General features: G+C 45.5%; 2 protein-coding genes across 2 annotated transcripts in view; both read right to left on the reverse strand.

The window, feature by feature from the left end:
- LOC130473079 (arf-GAP with SH3 domain, ANK repeat and PH domain-containing protein 2-like) overlaps nucleotides 1–13023 on the reverse strand; it is a 39199-nt gene extending 26176 nt beyond the window's left edge. Inside the window, exons 1-6 of the mRNA XM_056844605.1 lie at nucleotides 12898–13023; nucleotides 6864–6936; nucleotides 4575–4720; nucleotides 3219–3284; nucleotides 589–638; nucleotides 347–476 (exon numbers count right to left, since the gene is read on the reverse strand). Coding sequence (XP_056700583.1) covers nucleotides 347–476; nucleotides 589–638; nucleotides 3219–3284; nucleotides 4575–4720; nucleotides 6864–6936; nucleotides 12898–13023 — 591 coding nt within the window. The remainder of the gene's footprint in view (nucleotides 1–346; nucleotides 477–588; nucleotides 639–3218; nucleotides 3285–4574; nucleotides 4721–6863; nucleotides 6937–12897) is intronic.
- A 4777-nt stretch (nucleotides 13024–17800) lies between these two features.
- LOC130472753 (fer-1-like protein 4) overlaps nucleotides 17801–22600 on the reverse strand; it is a 77046-nt gene continuing 72246 nt past the window's right edge. The window contains exons 43-45 of the mRNA XM_056844170.1: nucleotides 20838–21127; nucleotides 18336–18436; nucleotides 17801–17981 (exon numbers count right to left, since the gene is read on the reverse strand). Of these exons, the coding sequence (XP_056700148.1) occupies nucleotides 17801–17981; nucleotides 18336–18436; nucleotides 20838–21127 (572 nt within the window). The remainder of the gene's footprint in view (nucleotides 17982–18335; nucleotides 18437–20837; nucleotides 21128–22600) is intronic.

The following is a 22600-nucleotide window of genomic DNA, read 5'->3' on the forward strand; positions in this document are numbered from 1 at the left end:
TTACCTGGACCTTCCCTCTCAGATGGCATTATTTGTTTATTTGACTGCTTGATTTATAGACTGCCCTTTCCTGGCCAAGGCCAGGCTCAGAGCAGCTAGTGGCCAGTTATCTTACAGAAGGGAAGGGAGAGAGAACAAGGTCTCAATTTCACTGAGAAGTTGCTGAAATAAGTTATCTACAGCTGCTGATCATGGTATATCCTATAATCTTATATCTTTGTTTGTATTATTTTGTTGTTGTAAACTGCATTGTGAGCACCAAGCTGAGAATGCAGGATATAAATATTTTAAATAACTAGTAAATAAATAATTATATGTGAATAAGCCCTAACAGCCCCTGCCTTACCTCACACATCTGTAACTGAAACATCCTTCGCTCCTTTTCCATTTCCTCAGCAATCTCGCCTCCCACAACCTCAGTTCGCACCATGCCATACTGTTTCGCCAGCTCTCGCTTTTCTTTCTCAATCTTTGTGCTCAAATAACAATAAGAACAGTGATTATTAACTGTTCATTTTACTCGAAACAGTTCAGAATAAAGCATCAATTAATCAGCTAACTGGAAATGGGAACCTAGAACCAACTTACAGTTTGCTGTCGTAGTCTTTCCAAGATTTTTCAAAAGGTTTCTTAAAGTCCTGTTAAGAGACAAAGTCACTTAACAGTCAGTGCTTTTCTTATGTTTTAGAGCGGCTGCCATTCCAGGACTGTAGCTCAGGTGAGGCCAGAGGGCACACCACCATACCTGGGGCACTGTTTTTTCCTGCCTATTAATTATTTAAAAACAGGTCTATTAAATTTGTGACATTTAAAGAGTGGAAGCTTGTTTTCAGAGTAGGAAAAATTCTGGTTAAAAAAAAACCTCCTTTAGTTACTATAACTGTGAACATGGCAGGATATTTAAAGGCGATAAATAACTCAGAGTAGGCCGTGCCAACTTCTTCAGCCTTGGAGCCCCTCCTCCCTCACTAAGCTTGCCATTTGCCTGCTGGCAGCAGGCAATCCTTGCCTCTGCCCCCATCCTCAGTCCCCTGTCCTTGACAATTTAATGAGCAGGAGAAAAAATGGAGGGGTGGCATTGATGGTGATGCTCTAAGAATTTCCCCCAGTTTCTGCGTTCTTTATCACAGAGATTAGGGGAAATTCCTAGAGTGTCACCTAGCAGTGTAAAACTCTACCCTCCCCAGGCACTGCCCCCCAAATATCCCGGCATTTGCCTGTGCAGGGCTAGGAATCCTATCCCCAACCCTACATCACTGCTGTCTGACTCTTCATGCCAATTGCCTGGGGAAGGCCTAGACCAGGGGTCTGCAAACTGCGGCTCCTGAGCCGCATGTGGCTCTTTGGCCCGTTGAGTGCGGCTCTCTGAACTTGGTTCGGAGCCCTTGCTCTTGCGCCCGCTCGCGCCGGCAGCCGGGCTGCGGAGCCGGTGCGCCTGAGAGAGAGAGAGAGAGAGCGGGCGAGCGGGCGCGCTGTCTCTCCCCCCCCGCCACCGTGGAGAATGGCCGGGTCCCCCTTTCCCTTGCCCTCAATGGTTGGGAGGCTAAAGCCTCCCCTCCCCTCTAGCCGTGCAATTGCTGGGCGGGCAGCTCGGCGGTTCCTGCCCCCCCGCCTATCAGCTGTTGGGCGGGGCGGGCTTCCTTTGGTAGACCTGGCCTCCGGCTGAGTCCCATTGGGAGGCCATGTCTACCCACTGGCTTTCTTGGTGGTAGACCTGGACTCCGAGGAGGGGAAAAAGTCCCCCTTCAGAGGCCAGGTCTACCAATTGGCTTCTAAGGGCCTCCGGAGGCCAGGTCTACTGCTAAGAAAGCCAATGGGTAGACCTGGCCTCCCAATGGGACTCATCCGGAGGCCAGGTCTACCAATAGGCTTTTATGGCAGTAGACCAGGCCTCCAGACGAGGACTCCGGATGGGGAGGGGGAAATGGCACGGACTTACAATTTAATTTTTATCAATAAATAAGATCACTATTAAGTATGATATCAAGTTTTATTCAGTGTACCTACAGTTTAATTAAGACTTAAAACTTTAATTAAAGTTTATTAAGTTAATAAACAGTGTACCTACCTATATAGTTTAAGTTTAAGAAATTTGGCTCTCAAAAGAAATCTCAATCATACTGTCGATATTTGGCTCTTTTGACTAATGAGTTTGCCCACCCCTGGCCTAGACATACCTAGAAATGTTGTAGCCCCACCTAGTGATGAAAGTTGGACCCACACTGATCAGAACATAGGCCATTTATGCAGGGCTGTTTTCCCACGGTCACCCTTGCCAAATGCTTCAGGGCTTCCTTTTGATTGTGCTTGCCTTTCCCGACCGTCAGAGGTTGCCTCGCTCTCCCTGCATGTTTCTGTGTGTTTTGCCCGTGTTTTCCAGATGCTGTTTTAGCCAGAATCTAGAAAACACAGGCAAATCATGCAGAAACGTGAGGGAACCTCTAATGGTCAGGAAAGGCATGCATAATCAAAAGGAAGCCCCAAAGCAGTCGACGGGATGACCGCAAGGGAAACAGCCCTGCATGAATGGCCATAGTGAACTGAGCTATACAAACAAATGTGACTTGGTATAAGGGTTGATTTCCATGAGTCAGAGCTTTCAGAATAGGGACACTAGGCCCAACCATCACAGTTATTCATTACTTGCATCTTCTCTCCTCCCTCACATGGTGTTCCCACTCTGGATCAAGACTCTGGCACAATGCAGAAAAAGCTCCAGCTCCAGGAAGAGTTATTTGACCCAGGACAGAAGACCACATAGCTAGAGGCCATGCTATCTTTCTCTGGACCATTTCAATTTGGGGGGTAACAGCACAGGAAGGAGTCTTGAGATCCTTCTATAGCACACCATGGTCCTGATCTGGAGTGGGAACAATATGCTTGGGAAGAGAGAAGAACACACGAGTAACGTATGACTTGCTGAGTTCAGAGACTGGATCCAAGGTCCACTGGAACTCACACCCTGTCTTACAGAAATCAACCCATCCCTGAGATAGCTGCATATGGTCAACATATCTGAAAGAGGATAGAACAAATTAAACCAGGTAAGCAGTCTAGAACTTTGTTATCAGGGCTAGATAAAAAATCAATAGATTTCCCAAAGGTATGAGATGCTACTATGAGCTGAAATGAGATAAACAGTGGCAGAAGTCAAAATCCTGCCCTGCTTCACCAGCATCACTTAGGGGACACTTATAACTTTCTTAGCACCTACTTACCCCTTTGAAATCTCCCTTGATCAGTGACTCCAGAGGAAAGTTAATATTTTGAGACAAACTCTGCAACTAGAAAGAGTAGGGTTCAGTATACTGTTAGCACTGAGGGCTACTTTACATTGTTTCATCCCTTCCATGAGTAGAGAATGATTCTGGTTATCCTTTGCTGATTGTTCTCCCTTCCCAGAAGACAGCCCTGGCAATTAAGGGATATTACCAATTGACGGGTTGACCAGGCAGTACAGGAAGGCAGAGGACAGCAGCACACGCCGGTAGTGCTAGCCCCAAGGCAACATCACTGCACTACTTCAAAATCCTAAGCCATCACCCCAACCAAATCTGCTGTTTTACAGCCCTCCTCACTGATACTCTCGTTTTAGATTGTGTAAACCATTGAAGTAAAAGCAGGTACCCTGGTTAAAACCTCTGATTTGCAACTACATGTAGTCTATCCATTTTTATAGTATACACTGAGAAAATACAGTGATCTATTCCACATTAAATGCCAGAGTAATGCAAATGTTCAGACGTTCACCTCATGTTTTCTAATAGTTCTACCATAGTAGAATCTGCACCAGTTCCTTCCTGCCCAAGTTTGCTTCTGTCTCTCTCTTTCTGGACCAAACTACATATTACATTATTCAGTGCATGTAGTTGCAGCTGCCATATTGCTGCAACTCCTTGTGGCAAACACATGTAAAGTACAATGGGAAGCTCGGTCCTCTGTCTCTTTCTCTTAGCTGCCCTGGGTCTGGACCATGAAAAGAAGCTGGACAGAACTCTTCTGGCCCTGTTAAAGTTTAGCAGATTCTTTTGTTGCTTGTTCTACGAAAATCTTACAAGTAAATCATTGAGTCAGAAGAGACTCAAAGGCCATCAAGCTCCGCTGCTAGATCTGCTACTGCCAAACTATCCAATCAAAAGAATAGTATTCCATAAATTGAAAGCTGCACACAGAGCAAATAACTCTGTAATTATTATATATTATTATATCATGGTGTTAGGCAAGCCACTCAAGGCAGCTTTGGGTTCACTATACAATCTGGCCTCTCCAGTCTCAAATATGGTAATCAGCCCCTGGGCATAAGTAAAATCTATCCTCTTGATCACTCCATGGAAGTATTATTGAGTATCACCCAATGATCTGTCTCTAGCTGTTATAGACACTGTATATACCCATGTAATAAATGTATGAAACTATGAACTGGGCTTTTGTATTCCTAAAAGGCAATTAAATGTTTTTAGACTTTACTCTTCCCTGTAGGGCTCGCAAGACAGTTTAACATGGTGGGATATGCCCCTATTGCCATGTTTCTTTGCAGGGGGGGGGGCAGATAAAAAAGGAAAATAATTTCATACCAGGCTCTTGACAGCATTTAGCAGCTCCCGTGAGAAAGCAGCACAAGTGATAAAGGCTTCCGCCAGTTTCTCATCTTGGTTGTTGCGATAGTTTCCTGAATATCTCTCCTGAGCAGCAATATGAGCATCTAAATGGCTAATGAGATCTGTAGAGACACAATATTGTCCGATCATCTCTGTGATATATTCCATGAAACTGTAAATCAGTGTGTTACTTATTGTGCTGGATTAAATGTACTTTAGGAAAGTAAAATGGTTGTGCGTACAGCACAGAATTAAAGATGGGCTTCTTCCTTCCAGTTTTTTTTAATGGCTTTGAGTGACCATTCCTTGTTAAGCTTGCTTAGAAACAGTTAGGTGCGATTGGCTGATGGCAAAGGCAAAATGTCAGACAGATAGATCTTAAAGTGAAGCGCCTTGGGGTGCAGTTGCCATTTTGGTAATTTGATACAGGATCAGTTGTTGTGCTGTCTGTTTTAGGAATTCGTTTGCACCCTAAATGCTCTCCTTTGTACAATTGTAATCAGTTGGATGTTTAAAAGACAACACAAGGCTCCAGTGCTCTCTCATCCAAAGAAAACTCAACCTTGGATTCACTGCTTAGAGAAGTGTTAGGTAAAGTGATGTGTCTGAATTGGATACAATACACACAAAAAGATTAAACAATGCGTGGGGTAGAACACCACCATTCACTGTCTTGGGTTCTCCTAAGGATACCCTACACAGTATGCCTTGCAATAAGAGACATTTTTAGAACTGTTTCTGCATAGATATGCATATACTCGAATGCAGGGTGTGCCCATTCAAGATCTGCTGCTTATACAGTCCACCATATTGAGAGTGGCCACTGTGAAAAGTCTCTGGACACATTTGAGTGCTGTATCATTCTCAAGAGCTCTGCAACTTTAACCCCAGGGATATTAATCTGTCCCCTTTGTTGCCATATTCTGCTAGCAGGGAAAGACTTTTTTGTCTGTGGCATTCCCTTGGCGATCCCTCATTCCTGACCAATATATTAACTGTTGTCCTTATGTCTTTGTGCATATTTTAACTCTGTTTTTAATTTGTTTTAATGATGTGTTCAAGGGAGAGTTGATTCTGATAGTTTTAAAAAGTACTGTTATCATATGTTTTAAATTTTTAGCCATTTAAATTGTCTGCCCTGGTGTGGTCAGAAGGGTGGGATATAGATTTTTGTAACAAATAACAGGAACTGGGTGAAAGTAACCATTCTAAGCAACTTTAAAGACAGTGGGACCCTATCAAGGTATCTAGTAGTCTGACAAACGGGGCTCCGACTTACCCGCAGAGCCCAAGGTTGCTGGGCTGGGCTGTGGCGGGCGCAAGCGAACCGGACCGCCCCCCCCTGCTCCGAGGGCGGGCAGCCGCTGTACAGGGGGAGCCCGGGGCTTCTGGCCGGCGTGGGCTCCTCCACACCTCAAGCAGCTGGATGGGGGAAAGCGGCGTCGACCAGGCGCTGCTTTTGCAGCTGCGTGCCTGCCCGCCCGTCATCAGAGGGAGCCAGTTTGAACAAGCCAATCAGGCTCGGGCTCCCAACGGGGGGGGGGGGAGCTGGCCTCTGAGCAGCCGGACCTGAGTTTTTCACTCGGGTCCGGCTTCCCGGCATTTAAAGAGGCCGCGCTCAGGGCAGCCCTCAGTCGGCTTCCAATTGTCCCTCCCACCCACCGCTGTAACATACTATTTGAGGTTTGTTTAATTTGTTCTTGCTCTTTCGTCACAACTTTGTGCGGTTTGGCATGGGGGCCGGATCCAGTTTGGGGGGGAAACTGGCCTGCGTGCCTTTTTCCCCAACAGGGAGGATCCCAATAAGGGATTTTGGGGGAGGCCGGAAGGGGACAGGCCAAGATGGAAGGCTGCCATGAACAACCCGGCGGGGGCTGTCAGGGGGCATGCCTTGCCATGTGCTGTCAAATGGCCTCCTTCCAAGTGGCGGGGGACCACACAGCTGGCTGCCGCCCTCGTGTGTCCCAGGAACTGCCATCTCAAAAGTGGCCCAGCATGGCTGGGTATTTTCATCGGCCTGCAATGGTGGCAGGCCGATGGTAGGATAACGCTCCCATGCCATGCCAATGCCTTGCTGCTGCAAACAATAAAGTTGTGCCATTCCTCCAAGCTGGTTGTATGTCATCTTTGGGTCACTCTCCTGGGGTATGGCTGGGTTCTCACACTTAATGGGCCGGGTCCGCTAGAGCGCCCCACACAATTAGGCACTAGCCCGGCAACCCTGTAACTACACCCCCATCCTATTGTAGCCAGCTTTGCTCTGACCTTGCCCAGTTGTGTGTTCTGCTTTCACTGCTTTCCTCATTTTTTGCAAAACTGTTCGATCTGAGTCCAAGGCCTAAAAGCAAGAAAAGAGATCCTTAGGCATATGTTCTGTTTCTGCTTCTCTCCTCCCTTCACCAAAAATAACCAAAAGAAAGGATATCAAGCATGCAAAACTGAGCACATTTAGCATAAAAATGGCAACTTTCAGCAACTAGAGAATATTTTAGTGTCCCAGGAAAAAAGATGGAGGAAATCTCAACCCCGGCGCTCTTAAGCCCTTTTCCTGGCCCACCCTTCTTCCTACGTCAGGCCACGAAGATGCACAGAGACTGGCTCTCTGTTCGCGCCACAGCAGCCAAATTTGCCCCTCCTTTTAATTCTTTGAATGTGGGATGGGGCGGTCTTGTATGTAACCAAAGACAACAAAAACTATCAACAAAGGTGAAGGAATGGTGGCATAAGTCCTGTCTGTAGAAAGTATTCTTGTTGGTATTCTCATCTTTTGGGAGGAGTTAAAGAACTACATGAACACTCCCCTGCTATCGAAGTACAGCAGATAAACAAGCCTTTTATGATTTTAAAAAAGTAAGGTGCCCTGACCTGGATGCCCCAGGCTAGCCTGATCTCGTCAGATCTCAGAAGCTAAGTAGGGTCAGCCCTGGTTAGTATTTGGATGGGAGACCACCTAGAAATACCAGGGTTGCCGTGAAGAGGAAGACACTGGCAAATCACCTCTGTTAGTCTCTTGCCATGAAAACCCCCAAAAGGGGTCGCCATAAGTTGGCTGCGACTTGACAGCACTTTACACACACACACAAGGTGTCTCAAAGGACCTTAAAACCAAGGACCTGTTTAAGGGGGCTGGTTGGGCAAGACAAAACCAAAAGGCTGAAATGTAAGTCCTCACACCCCAGGGTAATGCTACCACCCAGTCAGCCAGAGACCATGGGATAAAGCCTTTAGCCTCCCAGGACTGGAGAACGAATTAGTCCAGATTCCCTGCAGACACAAAGAGGATTCTCCTGGGCATTTTTGAAGCACCTCTTACTCCAGGGTGGTAGAGGAAAGAGTAGGTTCTTTTTGCTGTAGGGAATAGATGGTTTTGGGAAGAAGCAAGTGGATGCCCGGAAACACATTGATGGGCTAGAGCAGGGAACCCCAATGTATTGCCCATGGGCATCATGTTGAGGACCACTGCTCTAGCCCCTTTCGCTGTTGAGATATAAGGGTGAAGGCATATCCCCACAATGGAAACATCTAGAGATTTACTTTTAAAAAAATTAAAGCTGGGAGTTCAGAGGAACTAGGAACTAGATCACTGGAACACTCAAACAAGGGCAGAGCGGTTGTTTTTTCTGAGGTGGTCATATTAGTGCAATCACTGGTTAATCTGCACTCATCAAAGAGATTTCAGAGGGCACAGGGTAATATTTTTTTTACTATTATTTGCCGTGCTATCCCTTTCACGCCAGATGCATAGTGCAGCATCCCCTCCCCCCAACTACTGTTGTCATGCTGCTGTCATGATTCTCTGCCCACCCTGTTTCGTTTTTTTGGTGCCTGCGTAGCACAGTTTGAAAATAGAGCAATTCTACACCCCCATTTTCCAAAAAGTGCATTGGTCAGTTGCAGAACTGAACAAGACACTGGGGCAGTCCCCTCTCCCCAGTCTCACTGTGTAATTAATATTTCCCTCCCTAGATTTGGATTCCATTCCAGTTCTGGGCTTACCAAGGTACTGCTGCTGATCCCCCTCCCCTGCAGTTTCCCTAGTTTTGTATTGCCATACTGTAGTAACTGCATTATGACACTGCCCTGTCCCCCGAAAATAAATACAAAACAAACATGTTCACTGTGAAAATGCAGACAGAGGGGGTGGAGGTGTACCTTCGCTTTCAGACTCAGGGGAAAAATTGTCCCAACAATATCATACCAGGAAACATCGTTTTTTCTGGCTTAAAAAAGTGGATTTTTTTTTATTGGTGGAAACAATGAGCTGTTTATGATTTGTATAGGAATGGAGGAGGCCATCATGTGGAACTGGGGAAAGAAGTGCATCAGTAGGTGGTTGAAACTGAGATGTCCTTCAGGGAGCGTTATCCAAGATGGTAACTGCTGTTTTTTTTTTTTAAGCCTTCTGGTGGCAGACAGGGGAAATGCAACATGGTCTCCACATGAAGGACAGTTGAACAGAAAGGCCATTTATGCTACTTTGCCTCCTTCTCTGCTGGACTGCTTCAGGGATTCGTTAGAGTTAGTCACTTCGCCACCACACACTAATCTGTCCTGACTGGGTAAAGGCTGCAATCCTGTGCATGCTTACTTGGGAGTAAGCCTTGCAGGATTTAGTGGGACTTGAGTAAACTGGCTGGGAGAAAGAGACCTCCCCTCCGGTCAGTTTCACAGCAGGAGTTTTCAGACATGGGGCCACTTGGTTAATTACAAATGAAAGAATCCCAAGCTGTGGGGCTGGCGGGGGGCTGGTGAAATATTTAAAAAAATACACTATAGCCAATTACAAAGAAGCAATGTCGGGGGGAGGGACTCAGAGGCTCCATACATTGCTGGAGATGCATAATTGTTCACAAGGTACTCCTGGAATTTATTTGGGGCAAAAAGTCCCCATGCATAGTTTTTTGAGAATTCGGATTAGAAAACTGTGCTGCCACCAATGCAACATTTTAAAAAACTGCACAGCCAATCAAATCTTCAATGGCCAATCAGATGCCTTGCTGGGCAAAAGCCCCACTTGGCCTCACTCACTTTCTATAAACACTTGGCAGGCACCAGGAAAGGTGTTCATAGGCACAGTGGCACTCATTAGCACCATATGGGGGACCCCAATATAGTTATTTTTCAATTCATGCAATCTGAGGAGGTTCCATATTGTCTCTCATGCTGTCCAATATCTACATGAAACCACTGGGAGAGATCATCCAGAGATCTGGAGAAAAGTGCCATTTATATGCCTATGACATCTCTCCCTCCCTCCTTTCTATCTAAGGTGGTGGAAATTCTAAACTAGTGGTCTGAGGCAGTAAATGAACGGATAAAGGTGAACAACTTGAAATTTAATCCAAACAAGACAGATGTCCTGTGGAACTGGAGGGATACTGGCACAGTAATAGGTGTCCCACTTGTTCTGGATGGGTCTAAATTCCCCCTTAAAGATCTGGTATGTAATTGGGAGGTGCTTCTGGATTCCCCATTGTCATGGGATAAACAGGCACCTAAGGTGGCCAAGAGTGCCTTTGACCATCTAGTGTTGGTTCACTAACTATGACCGTTTCTGGAGAAAGTTGAACTGGCCATAGTTACCCATGCCTAAGTAATATCCAAGTTGAACTATTGTAACATACTGCTTGTGGGACTACCCTTGAAAATGACCTGAAAATTTCAGTTAATATAAAGAAGGCAGCAAGAAATGTTGACTAGGGTCTGTCATAATGAACATATAATGAACATATAAAGCCAGTTGTTAGTCAACCTCATTTATTCTATTTCTAGGTCCAATTTAAGAAAGATGCTTGTCTTGATAATTAAAAACCTAAGTGGCCTGGGTCCAGAGAACCTGAAGAACGCAACCATCACCCACCTACACACCTGAATTTTGAGATAATTAGGTGAGGTCTTCTTAAGAAAAAAAACTTTAAAAAAATTATACCTCAATTTTTTCCTCATGGGAAACCAAGAAAGTTTTCTCACCATTCTCCATTCCTCTACTTTATGCTGAGAGATTGTGACAAGTCCAAGGTGACTTAGCAAGTTTCCTTGGCAAAGCCAGAATTCAAACCCAGTTGTCCCAGGGCTTGATCTGCCACTCTAACCACTATGCTACACTTCCCTTATCTGGAATTTGGCTGGGGGAGATCTGTGGAAAGACCTTTTTGACAGTTGCCCCTAAGTTATGGAACTCCTGGAGCTTTGATTGTCATCTTCATTTCTGGATCAAGCTGAAAATTTTATTATTATGTAATAGGTGAGTAGACAGGGTGTTTTAAAGATTCTGTTGCTCTGTCTCAGTTTTGAAGATACTATTTAAAATTATTTTAAAACATTTTCATTTTATGTGCTGATTTTTATTGTTACTGGCCCAAATTTATGAACACTTAAATTAACTGAATAACTAAAATAAAGTTCCGGATATTGCTCTAAGAACTGACTCACACTCCTACTGTTGAGTCTTTACTGTATGCAACATTTCCGTTTCCGGATCTTCAAGCCTTGTAACTATTCACATTTCTTAATGGTTTCCTGTTTCTAACTTTAATGTTATCTTTACAGCCTGTTACAAGGGAATAAGACATTGCTGTACTTCAGGGTCTGCCAAGTTGTATTGTACAATGTATGATGGGATATCTTGGCTTCTGGATTCAACCTCATGGAGAATCCAGTATTTGGAAACGGGAGGCAAATGCGACAGATTTCAAAAGAGGGACAAGGTGAGAAGGGCAGAAGTGGCTGAAAGTTACAGTCGTAGGGAAAATTAGAATATTCATCCAGTTGCCCTGCAGGGCCAGCAGCAAGTGATGTTGTATTTCAAAAGGGTGTTCTTAAGAACTAGATGCACCACTCTAGAAAGTGACAGTGGCTCAATCATTTTTATTAGGACCAAACAACATGTTGCAAAGACCACACTTTTGTATTCGTTGGGACTCTTCTTTAGGCTGGATGATAAGCAAAAGAAAAAGGGGAGCGAGAGAAAAAGATGTTTCTGGTCATCATGGAAAAGTTATGTTCTGCAGCTTGTAATAGATTTAAGGTGGAGTACAGGAGTTGTTATGCAGACTTAATTAGGGTAGCTGTTGCTAGTAGCAGAGAAGACTTCCGGGACAAAATGCAGCCTAAAATCTTTTTTGGTAGAACTTGCAGAAGTTCTTCTGAATTAGGCGTGGACTAATTCAGGAGGCATGACTCCTTCTCCACTCTATTTTAATACTCTATTTTAAGAAGCAGGATAGGTATTTTTTCATCCTGTTCAGAAACATCATCACCTACCCACTCTCTTTTTTTAACAACAACAAAAAAGAGATCTGATGAACAGAAAAACCTGCTAGCTATTTTGTGCTGTGTACATTGGTACATAAAAGATATTATGCTGTTGTTACTTCAGCTAAATGTATCATAGCAAGAGCACAGTGAGGCTGAGTATCATTCACAGACTATAACACCCCTTATTTAAGAACCTTTACCTTTCCTTTCCTGCAAGTCTCCAGCTAAGGTAGAATTGCTAGGTACAAGGACTTGGACCACTAAATCATGGCACAGGAGTGGGAATAATTCAAACACTTTTACTTCCCAGCTCATCATGCCCCAGGAAGCTAGTAGCCTATTAGGAAATGCCTTCTCAAAAAAGTGAACGGTTCTGGGTCCCTTCAGCCAATGAGAGGAAACCTGTCAAGGCACAGAGCAGAGTCTCTCAGAGGAATCTGCCTCCAAAAGAGAACCTTTCTTAGGGCCAAAACAGATGTTGGGAATTCCATGCACAGAAATCCTAAGTGGATTTTTAAAAAATAGCTGGCATGTAGGACCCAATGCACTGTGGTGCAGTGGGTAGACTTTCAAGCCCTCTTGCCATTATACTGACCTGAAACTATCTCACTGAACTTCTGTTTGCCTCACTGAGGCAGACTTACATACACACCCATCTCCTTGACCCTTCAGTCCTTCAGTAGGCAAACTAACACTACCACTTCAAGCTGGCTTCCAGTTTTCATTAAGTGGTGTGTGTTTGCTTTCAATGTTGTACAGTACTATTTGGATGTTCAAGAATTTTTGAAGGTGATTTGTTGTTTTTTGTATTAGTCCTGTGTGGATATTTCAAGAGCTGCTTTGGCTTTCCTCTTCTGAAAGGAAAAGTGAGGTACAAATCCTGAAGCAAATACAAACGCCTCTGCTCCTTGAAGCAAGTTCTGCTTGGCTTTGCCTTTTCATGCGTAGGGTAGGAATTGCTCAGTAGCCTATTGTTGTAATGGGGATTCAGACCCCTTTCCTCTCCAACCACACCCTCCCTTTCATGTTCCCAGCTTCTTACCTCCTCTTGGCTACAAACGGTTCTCCGGCATCTGCCCATGTCACTAGGGAAGGAGGAGGTTGTCGGAGAGCTCAGATCCTCTTGGGTCTGAGAGATGAACTCTTGGACAGAGATTATCTCAGGCATCCTGCTGCTCAAAGGACTGGCGACAAAAGAGAGCCCGGAGTTATCCAGTAAAGCTGCTGAGTCGGAATATCAGGCCACAGAAAAGGGGAACTCAGGATTGAGAGGAAACTGTTAAGCGCTACTGAGGTGGCCACAAACATCTCAAAAGGCAGAGCAACAGCTTGCCCAGAACTGTCCCTCTGTATCCTTGAGACAAAAAAAGGCCTGCCTCCTCTTTCCTGTCCAGGAAACACATGTCCATGAACTGGCCACTGTATGAGCTCCAGAGCAAATATTCGACTTTCTAGTCAGCAAAGAGCATGCTTAAGGTCAAAGATCCTGGAGGCCTTGCCAATTTTATAATTGGCTTGTGAACTGTACCAAAATGTATATGCAGTGTATACTCTCTTGTGTACACAGAGGACTGTGCACAGATCAATGTGTATAAACCCTCTCTATCGCATGCCCATGTAAGGGTGCATATATGTACATGCACACCTTGCTGTCTCCTATGGTGTCAGAATGGTTGACACCTATGCAGAAATGGAAATGAAACTGGAGTGACAGTACTGCTCTTTTTCTCCGTGCTGTTTTCACTTCTCCTGAGAATCCCTCTTGACTTCATACCTTCCTGTGTCTCTTAAAAGTCCTTCCCTCTGTTAACACAGTCCAGAGACATGGCCACATCTATCCTGCAGCAAGTGTCTTGGAGGAATCGTAAGGATGCAGAGAGTAAAGAACGGGGGCGAGGGGAATGGGAGGTCCCCCTATGCTAGGGGAAAAGTTACTTTTCTTGAAGGCAGTTTAATATAAGCAGGAACAGAACTGATATAGCACAGGATGAAGAACTCCAAAAACAACCGGCTAATTGTTTTGCGGTGGTTTAATTGTCCCTTCTAGAAGGAACCAGTTTGGAGGTTACCAGTTTTGGGGATACACTTCTGGGCAGCAGTGTGTGTGAACAAGATCTTGGGGTACGGCTGGACTGTAAGCTAAATATGAGCAATCAGTGTGCTGCAGTGGTAAAAAAGGCTAATGCAGTCTTGGGGTGCCATGCAGTCAACAGAGGCATAACATCTAAATCGCAAGATGTCATAGTGCCACTGCACACCACATTGTTCAGGCCACACGTACAGTACTGCGTGTAGTTCTCTGGAGGCCTCACTTCAGAAGGAGGTGGACAGAATGGGGTGGGTGCAGACATGAGCGATGAGGATGATCAGGGGCCTGGAGACTAAGCCCTACAGGAAGACTGAGGGACTTGTGAATGTTCCATCTGGAGAAGAGGAAGTTGAGGGAGGACATGATTGCCGGCTTAGCGCTTAGCCGTGTGATGCGCTCCCCGGGCACGAAGCCCCCCACAATTTACCCCATGCTTGAAGCTGTGAGTATGCAAAAATAACCAAACCATGGTTTGGGTGAAATAGCACAACTTTATTGATTGCAGCAGCAAGGCATTGGCATTTGCATGGGGGCGTTATCCTTCCACTGACCTGCCACCCCTCCAGGCCGATGCCCGATTCCCCAGCACCCCTGCTGGGCCCGCTTGAGGTGGCAGTTACGGGGAGCATGTTGGCGGCAGCCCGCTGTGTGGCCCCCTGCCACTTGAAGGGAGGCCGTCCTGACAGCCCCTGGTAAGGCATGCCCCCCTGACGGCCCCACTGGGCTCGTCCTTGGCAGCCCTCCATCCTGGCATGTCCTGCTCCGACCTCCCACAAAACCCCTTACTGGGATCCTCCACATTGGGAAAACGAGGCACGCAGGCCATCTTTTCCCCCAAAACTGGATCCAGCCCCGATGCCAAACCGCACCATGTTGTGCTGCGTAAGATTGTTCAAACCTCTTTCAAATAGCGGTGGGTGGGCTGGACAAAGGAAGCGGACGGAGCTCAGCACGGGCAAGACCTCCTCCCGTGCGGGGAAGCCAGACCTGAATGGCGTTTTCCCCAGGTCCAGCTCCACGAGGCCCACTGGCTGGGGAGCCTCGATCCCCCCATTGGCCCGTTTCAGTGGGCTCCCCGCCAATCGCCTTCCCCCCGGCGTCTCCAGTGACGCCGAATTTCCTTGCCGCCACCGCCCCGACACAGGAGCTCAGCTCTCCCGGTCGGCCCGGCGCTCCCTTCCGCTGTGCGCCGCAGCAGCCCCCCAGCTCGCCTGCCCTCCCACGAGCCCAACCCGGCAACCTGGGGGCATTGTTGAGTCGCTGCCCCGTTTGCTTTCTTTAAGTATTTGAAAGGCTGTCACTTAGAGGAGAGCAGGGAGCTGTTCCTGTTGGCAGCAGAGGACAGAACTCACAATAATGTGTTTGAATTATGGACAAAAAGATATCAGCTGGATATTAGGGGAAATTGTTTTTACAGTAAGAGTTGTTCAGCAATGGAATCAGCTGCCTAGCTCCTCCTCACTGGCAGTCTTCAAGCAGAGGCTGGACAAACATTTGTCAGGGATGCTCTAGGCTAATCCTGCATTGAGTAAGGAGTTGGACTAGATGGCCTGTGTGGCCCCTTCCAACTCTATGGCCCACTTTTCACGGAAGATTTTGATGCTCTCTTGCCGTGGAGCAAAAAAAAAAAAGCGATTTAAATTTTTCATGGGCGCGATTTAAATTTATGTTTTCATGTCCCCATCAATCCAGAAGCAGTTTTGGTTTTTCATGGGAACAAAGCAAGCAGTATTCTACAACGGTTTGGTCTGTCCCCTTCTGAAAAGCTCATGATTTATGCCCGCCCCCAACTCCGCCCCAACTCCCCCTAGCGGATTACCCAGTGCAGTTCACCTCTGTGGACACAGCCCCAGCCAAAAAAAGCACCAGTCCCTCCAGTTTCCTTATATAACTTTTCTATTTACCATGCTCCCTGTCCCCCCCCCCCGGACTTGGCCACGCTCCCCCTTTCCCAGACTTTGACAGACAGTCATCATTGTGCCCCCCCCCCGTAGAGCTCCGGCCATCCATTGCCAGGAACCTCCATCCAGATAGAGAAGGGAGACCCAGAGCAGACTGGCTGCCCCTCTTCAGAAGGGGGACAGGAGTTTTGGCTTTGATTTGCCGCTCTCAGGATGCCCCCCCAACACACACACACAGGATCGCACCGGCAGGAGGGAGACCCAGAGCAGACTGGCTGCCCCTCTTCAGAAGGGTGACGGGAGTTTTGGCTTGGATTTGCAGGAGGGAGATCTGTCCTGCCTTGGAGGGAGGCTGTCCCCCGGGCTTGAAACTCTCCCAGCCAATCGCAGTTCACAGGGGAGGAGAAATTAGCCGACATGGGCGGGGACAATTGGTCCGAACCCAGGAACGTTTTTCATGGAGCGAAAAAAAACACACGTAGCAACCACAAAGAACGGACCAACACAGGTTTGAGAAGACGTGGAGTTGACGCGGTTTTTCTGTTAAACCTCGAAGCGTTCATGAAAAATCAAAAATTTGCCACGAGCCAAAACAAAGGCAAAACCATGCCAAACCTCAGTGAAAAAATGACCTTTATTTTTTTTTAAATTAATGTTGACATGTTTTAATGTTTTGAATATTCACTGCCTTGGGGACCCTATCTGAGTGGAAAGGCAGCATAGAAATGTTTTAAATAAACAAATACATAAATCTCTTGCAACATCTTGCTTTTAAAATGTTCCCACTATGGAGACCTAATGAGTGAACTTGCAAGGTATAAGCCTCGTCAGTTGGACCAGATGGTGTGGGAGCACTACAGAGGAAACAAAGCCCACAAGCTGTGTGGTTTTTAGCTATACATATTTTTAAGCATAGCCAACTGATTAAGGGAAATCTGGCCCTCTTCCAAACTGGTACAGTTTTCAGCATGGTCGCCTTAGTTCATATATATATTTCTAGTATCAACAAGCTCCATACTGTAGTCACACTCTGAAAGGCTCGTGTTGCTTTGTTCCTTAATGTCCACTATCACAATGTTTGAGGCCCTGTGTCACAGGCAATGTCCATGGTCCAGAGACTCATGAGCACCACTATGGGCAAAAACGCACGGTCGCTTTAGCCTCCTTTATTCCCTGTTTCAGCCAGATGTATTTTCAGATGTATTTTCTTATTATTCTAAACGGTGATATTGTGTTGCTTGACAATTTCCTCTGATTCCCCTTTCCTGCAGGAAACTCCCCACACTTCTTGACTTTCTTCAGGATTCCCTATCCCCCACGAGCTGCATTTCATGGAGATCAGTGGGCTGTAAGTGGGACAGGGGCAGGAAAGTTTTGTTCTGCTGTTTGAAGATTTGGTTTGGATCCAACGCAGCAGTCAGGTCAAGCAGAAGAGTCAGTCCTTTTCCATATGGCAGTGTTTCTATACCAGAGTGGGAGGTGGTTATTTCAGCTGCAAGAACCTACAGAGCCAGTTCCATTCAACTTGAGGACAATCTTTATTCTGCTGTTTGAAGATTTGGTTTGGATCCAACGCAGCAGTCAGGTCAAGCAGAAGAGTCAGTCCTTTTCCATATGGCAGTGTTTCTATACCAGAGTGGGAGGTGGTTATTTCAGCTGCAAGAACCTACAGAGCTAGTTCCATTCAACTTGAGGACAATCTTTACGACAATCTTCAGGACGAGTGGCACACAAGTCTTTGACCTAATAATGGTCCTTGTAAGACTATAATCATCACATCACAGATGTGAATGGGCAGTTTAACTATACAGATTTGGATGGTTTCTCCTTTCCTTGATCAGTTACTTTTTCAAAGTGCTCCAGGCACCATCAGCCAGCAGCAAAATGTTTCTTTAGTATACATGTCATTCTTATCTTCTACTATCAAGTCCCAGCTTGGAAACAACAGAATTCGCTTAGCCATTTATGATCTTCTCACTGATGTATCCAGGCATTGTGTAGAGAATTAGAACCAAGAATATGGTCAGAATAGCAATAATTAGCAGTGCAATTATGTACTTTTTGTACCGCTTCCAAATGAAGAAGATGAACGTTTTCATTGGGTTCACAAACCAATTGAAGGAGGTTTTTGGACGGCTGCAGAGGAAAGAAGAGGGGGGAAACCTCAGGTCAGGTTCCAACAGAAGTGTAACAGCAAGACTGCATTGCAGTCGAAAATACATAGTTGGACACCCACAAGCAGAAAACAACAAAATGCCAAACCTCATGAATCAGGGCAAGACAGTATAAGTAGCGAACAGTATATAACAAACCCTTAGCACATCTGTCTGTCTCTGGTCCACTCCCATAAAACTATCCTGGTCTTCTGGATCAACCTTCATGCATCCAAGCCTGAGGGTGCCTGAATCCATTAGTCTCCAAGAAAGTAAGAACTTGGAACCACAGCCAGGCCATTTCCAAAACCATTTACACAAATCTACAGATACTTACTTGGGTTTATCTAGGGGTTCAGGCTCTTTGCGCCCCAGACCAACTGGGTTCTTCTCAGCCTCCTCTACAGTCAGTAGTTGGAATTCAGCTTCCACTTTTCCCTGGAGAGAAACATGTTATAATCTAATACTGTGCAAAAATTTCCATTCTTAAGATAATACTGATTTAACTTCAGCAAATGAATGGAAGATAGATTAATATTCCCCAAACCCTATTTTTAGGGACTTTAGTATGCTACATTGTAATGTTAAAGTAAACTAGACAGATCCAGATAAAAGAGTTAAATTCCCTACCAAGAAAAAATGGAATCTACCTTCAGAAGAGTTATAGGAGACAGCTTATGGTTTAGAGGAACACCCATCTTCTCTGACCAGTGGTCTCATAGGGGTCAATAGTACAGTCGTCTAAGAAGCTAGCCTGTGACTTCCTAATTATGCATTGTGCTTTTTATCTCAGGGCAAGATTACATTTTCCCTGTTTTTCTCTCACAGATGCCTTTCTGATTTGGCAAAACACATTCCAGCAAAGCCCAGTGTGAAATTGTTAGTTATTTCAGGTCAACTTTCATCTGGACATCTTAGACTACTCAAAAGACTACTTAGATTACTCCAGAAAACTAGAAGCTGCTATGCAACTGCTTATATTTGAACTAAAGTAAGGTAAAGGTCCCCTGTGCAAGCACTGGGTCATTCTTGACCCATGGGGAGATATCACATCCCGACATTTTCTAGGCAGACTTTGTTTACGGGGTGGTTTGTCAGTGCCTTCCCCAGTCATCTTCCCTTTACCCCCAAGCAAGCTGGGTACTCATTTTACCGACCTCGGAAGGATGGAAGGCTGAGTCAACCTTGAGCCGGCTACCTGAAACCAACTTCCGTTGGGATCGAACTCAGGTTGTGAGCAGAGCTTTGGACTGCAGTACTGCAGCTTACCACTCTGCGCCACGGGGCTCCTGAAATAGTATTTGAACTACTTAACCATTATAAGGCCATTATGATATGTTTCTGTTTAATAATACAACCAAAATAAAGATGCTTCCATAGCAATGGCATTGTGTAAGGCCCCCACAGTAGGATAGATACATGTTTGATGATCACCCATCTTGAATGAGACTATCATCACATCTCTACACCACACTATGTATTTATATTATGTCATGTGGCAAAATGAGCTCCTAATGGCAGTTTACCAGATACAGCCATTTTAAAAACCACTAAAGACCATCGCAAGGTTACTTTAAAGCAACTTCTAGGTCAAATTAGTTTTTACAACACATTCAAGATTTTTAAAAAGCACAAAAGTTTTTGCTGTTTTGTTTTAAGAACAGTCTGCATTAAGGATAATGTGTTGGTTGGAACTTGGAATAAAAACATGTCAACTGGTAAGAAAAATGAGAACAACGAACTTTTTCCTGGGATGGATTTTCAAAAGAGGGTCCCCTGCTCCTTACTGTTTGTGGTCAGGCTGACGGCAAAGATAGGTTCAGAGCATGGGGAGATAGTAAGAGAGAAGGTATCCCAAGGCTTGATTTCTTTCAGTAAATGGTGGCGGGAGGGGGCAAGGCCATTTCCAGGACTGCTTTGGCCTTTGAGGGATGGCTCATCAAGCCTAAGCCACGCAGCAACCACTGGGTGAATTGATACCTCCTGACTTGATCTGGGGAGGGTGGGGTTTGAGGAGAGGAAGGAACTCAGAATGGTATAATGCCATAGACTCCGCTCTCCAAAGCAGCCATTTCCTCCAGGGGGACTAAGGTTGCCAACATCCTGGTGGGGGGGGTTGCAGATCACCCAGAATTACAACTGTTATCCAGATTACATATTACAGTTCCCCTGAAGAAAATGGTTGCTTTGGAGGGTGGACTCTATGGCATTTATACATGCTGAGGTCGATTCCCTCCCTGAACCTCACCCTTAGGGTTACCAACTGCCAGGTAATAGCAGGAGATCTCCTGCTAATTCAATGGATCTCCAGCCGATAGAGATCAGATCACCTGGAGAAAAATGGCCGCTTTGGTAATTGAACTCTATGGCATTGAAGTCCCTGCCCTCCCCAAACCCTGCCCTCCTCAGGCTCCTCCCACCGGTTGAGAGACCTGGCAACCCAGTCGCCCTCCTAAGGCTCCACCCCAAATTTCCCAACCTGGAGCTGGCAACTCTAAGAGAAGGAAGCAGAAAAAGGGGAGAGGCTATGGGGCTTTCAGAAAAGGGAACGGGAAATAGAGTGGGAGGGAGAAATGAGATGCCTCCCACAAGTTCTTGCAGGTTTCCACTTGTTCATCCTTGATTTTCAGAGCAGGCTGTTGGGCCTGCTTTAGAAACAAACAAACAAACAAACTGTGAAAGATTCTAATCACAGAATTCTCCAGGCATTTGTTGTTGGGCCCTGAAAGAATGGGAAGCCACAGAATAAGACCCCTCTGTGTGAGCATGCAAGTGCGTATGTATGCATACACACTGGAAGCTTTAGATATCTATTTCCCATAGCTCCCTTTCTTCTTACTGTTAGGATGAAGATGTTTCCGCTAGGGTCTGAAAATTCAACATCTTCTGGGTTTATTGATCTTCTCCACTTGTTCTTCTTTTTCTTCTTCTTCTTCTGCTTTGCTTCTCTCTCTTCCCGCTCAATATCTTCCTGACCTTTCAGTTTGATGAAGGGCCACCAGCCTCTCATCCGCTTGTTTCGGAAGATGGAGAATCGAGGCATGGCCTTCTCTTTGGCCATCTTGATGGTGCACTGCTCTGAACTCTTGGCAGCTCTTACCATATCATTGAGTTTTAATTCAATGGCCCCTTGAAAAACAACCAAAAAGAAGAAGAGCCTCAGATACTGATCATTTACACAGGACTATTGCCAAAGGGTAGAACTGGCGTTTTCATCTGTGTACAAATTTTGTCCATAGGATATGAGGCTGTTTACAGAATCCAGCCAGAAGTATAATTGTAGAAATCACTAATTCAGCATGGATTATAATGTTGCCTAACTGAAACCCCAATGCTTGCAAGACAGAACCTGTCCCCCCCCGATACACCAAGGCCGTCAAAACCCACCACAAACCTTCAAACAATGAATCCCTCTGCTCCCTCACATCACCTCATTGTACTCCAATCATTATACCAAAACAAAAAACAAAAAAGCACAATGACCCCCCAGAGTGGCCAGGGCCCATGGAATTGTCCCTGTTGTCCACTAACTTTTGTCAGCCCTGCCATTGCCAACCTCCCCCCCACAATCAGTCCCAAAGCAGAGACCTGATGCATGCGGACAAAATGAGATATTTTATTAAATTAGCCAAGCTACACACTGAAGCTAAGAAAGTCCTGCATACTTATTGTTAATCTGACCAGATGGAAATTTTCTGTGCACAGCAATCAATCAGTTTTGGCAAGCTAGACCAGGCAAAGAGCTAAGAACAAAAAGGCAGAGAGAAAAACACAGATTGGGCAGAAGTCAGGGCAGAACCAGGCAGGAGTCAAAAAGCAGATTCAAGGCATAGTCCAGGAACTGTTGGTCATCCTACGTCCTACTTCCTTTCATTGCTGCTCAAAGCAAATAAGGAAAACTAGTGCCTGCACCATCTAGTGGTGGCAAAGTCCAGATTTCAGTATGGTCTCTACCTTCATCTTTTTTATCACTTCACCCACTACTGGAAGACGGGAGCCCAAGAAAGCAGGGAAGCCGGCATTCCAATGAGTCCGAGCTGGGCTCAGTAGCTATTCCTTACACTCAGATCCTGAGCAAAGCCTACCTGCCTATCATCCTCAAGGACACTTACTTTGATGTAACCTTCCTGCCCTTGCTATGGTAGTTCCTAATGTCACAACAGGACTGTAAGAAAAGCTTCCTGATCCCAGTGGGCCACAATAGATACATTAGAAATTACAAGACACACTCTATTTCTGTCCTGCATATATTTCTCAAACCTATTATAGCTGTTCTAGAATTCTACACTCTCAATAGTTAAAAATCCTCTCGTAACCTACATGTGCAAACTACACTCCAATTACACAAAGGAGAGACCAAGACACAGAAAGATGAAATTACTTAACAAAGGTCCTTAAAGTTGGCACAGGAAAAATCGCTGCTCAGATCACCTTGAAGTCCAGAAGCCATAAAATCAAATAAATCTAATTGCTTTCTGAGGAGACCCTGTTCCAAATCAGCACATCTTAACTCCCCTCACCAAGAAATGTTTACAGTATCTTTGCAACCAAATAGACGGTGATGCACGCTAGTTTCCCTTTTTCTAGCTAGATGCAGCAAAT

This window comes from Euleptes europaea, chromosome 2 (genome assembly GCF_029931775.1).
Source record: "Euleptes europaea isolate rEulEur1 chromosome 2, rEulEur1.hap1, whole genome shotgun sequence".
NCBI classification, from domain to species: domain Eukaryota; kingdom Metazoa; phylum Chordata; class Lepidosauria; order Squamata; family Sphaerodactylidae; genus Euleptes; species Euleptes europaea.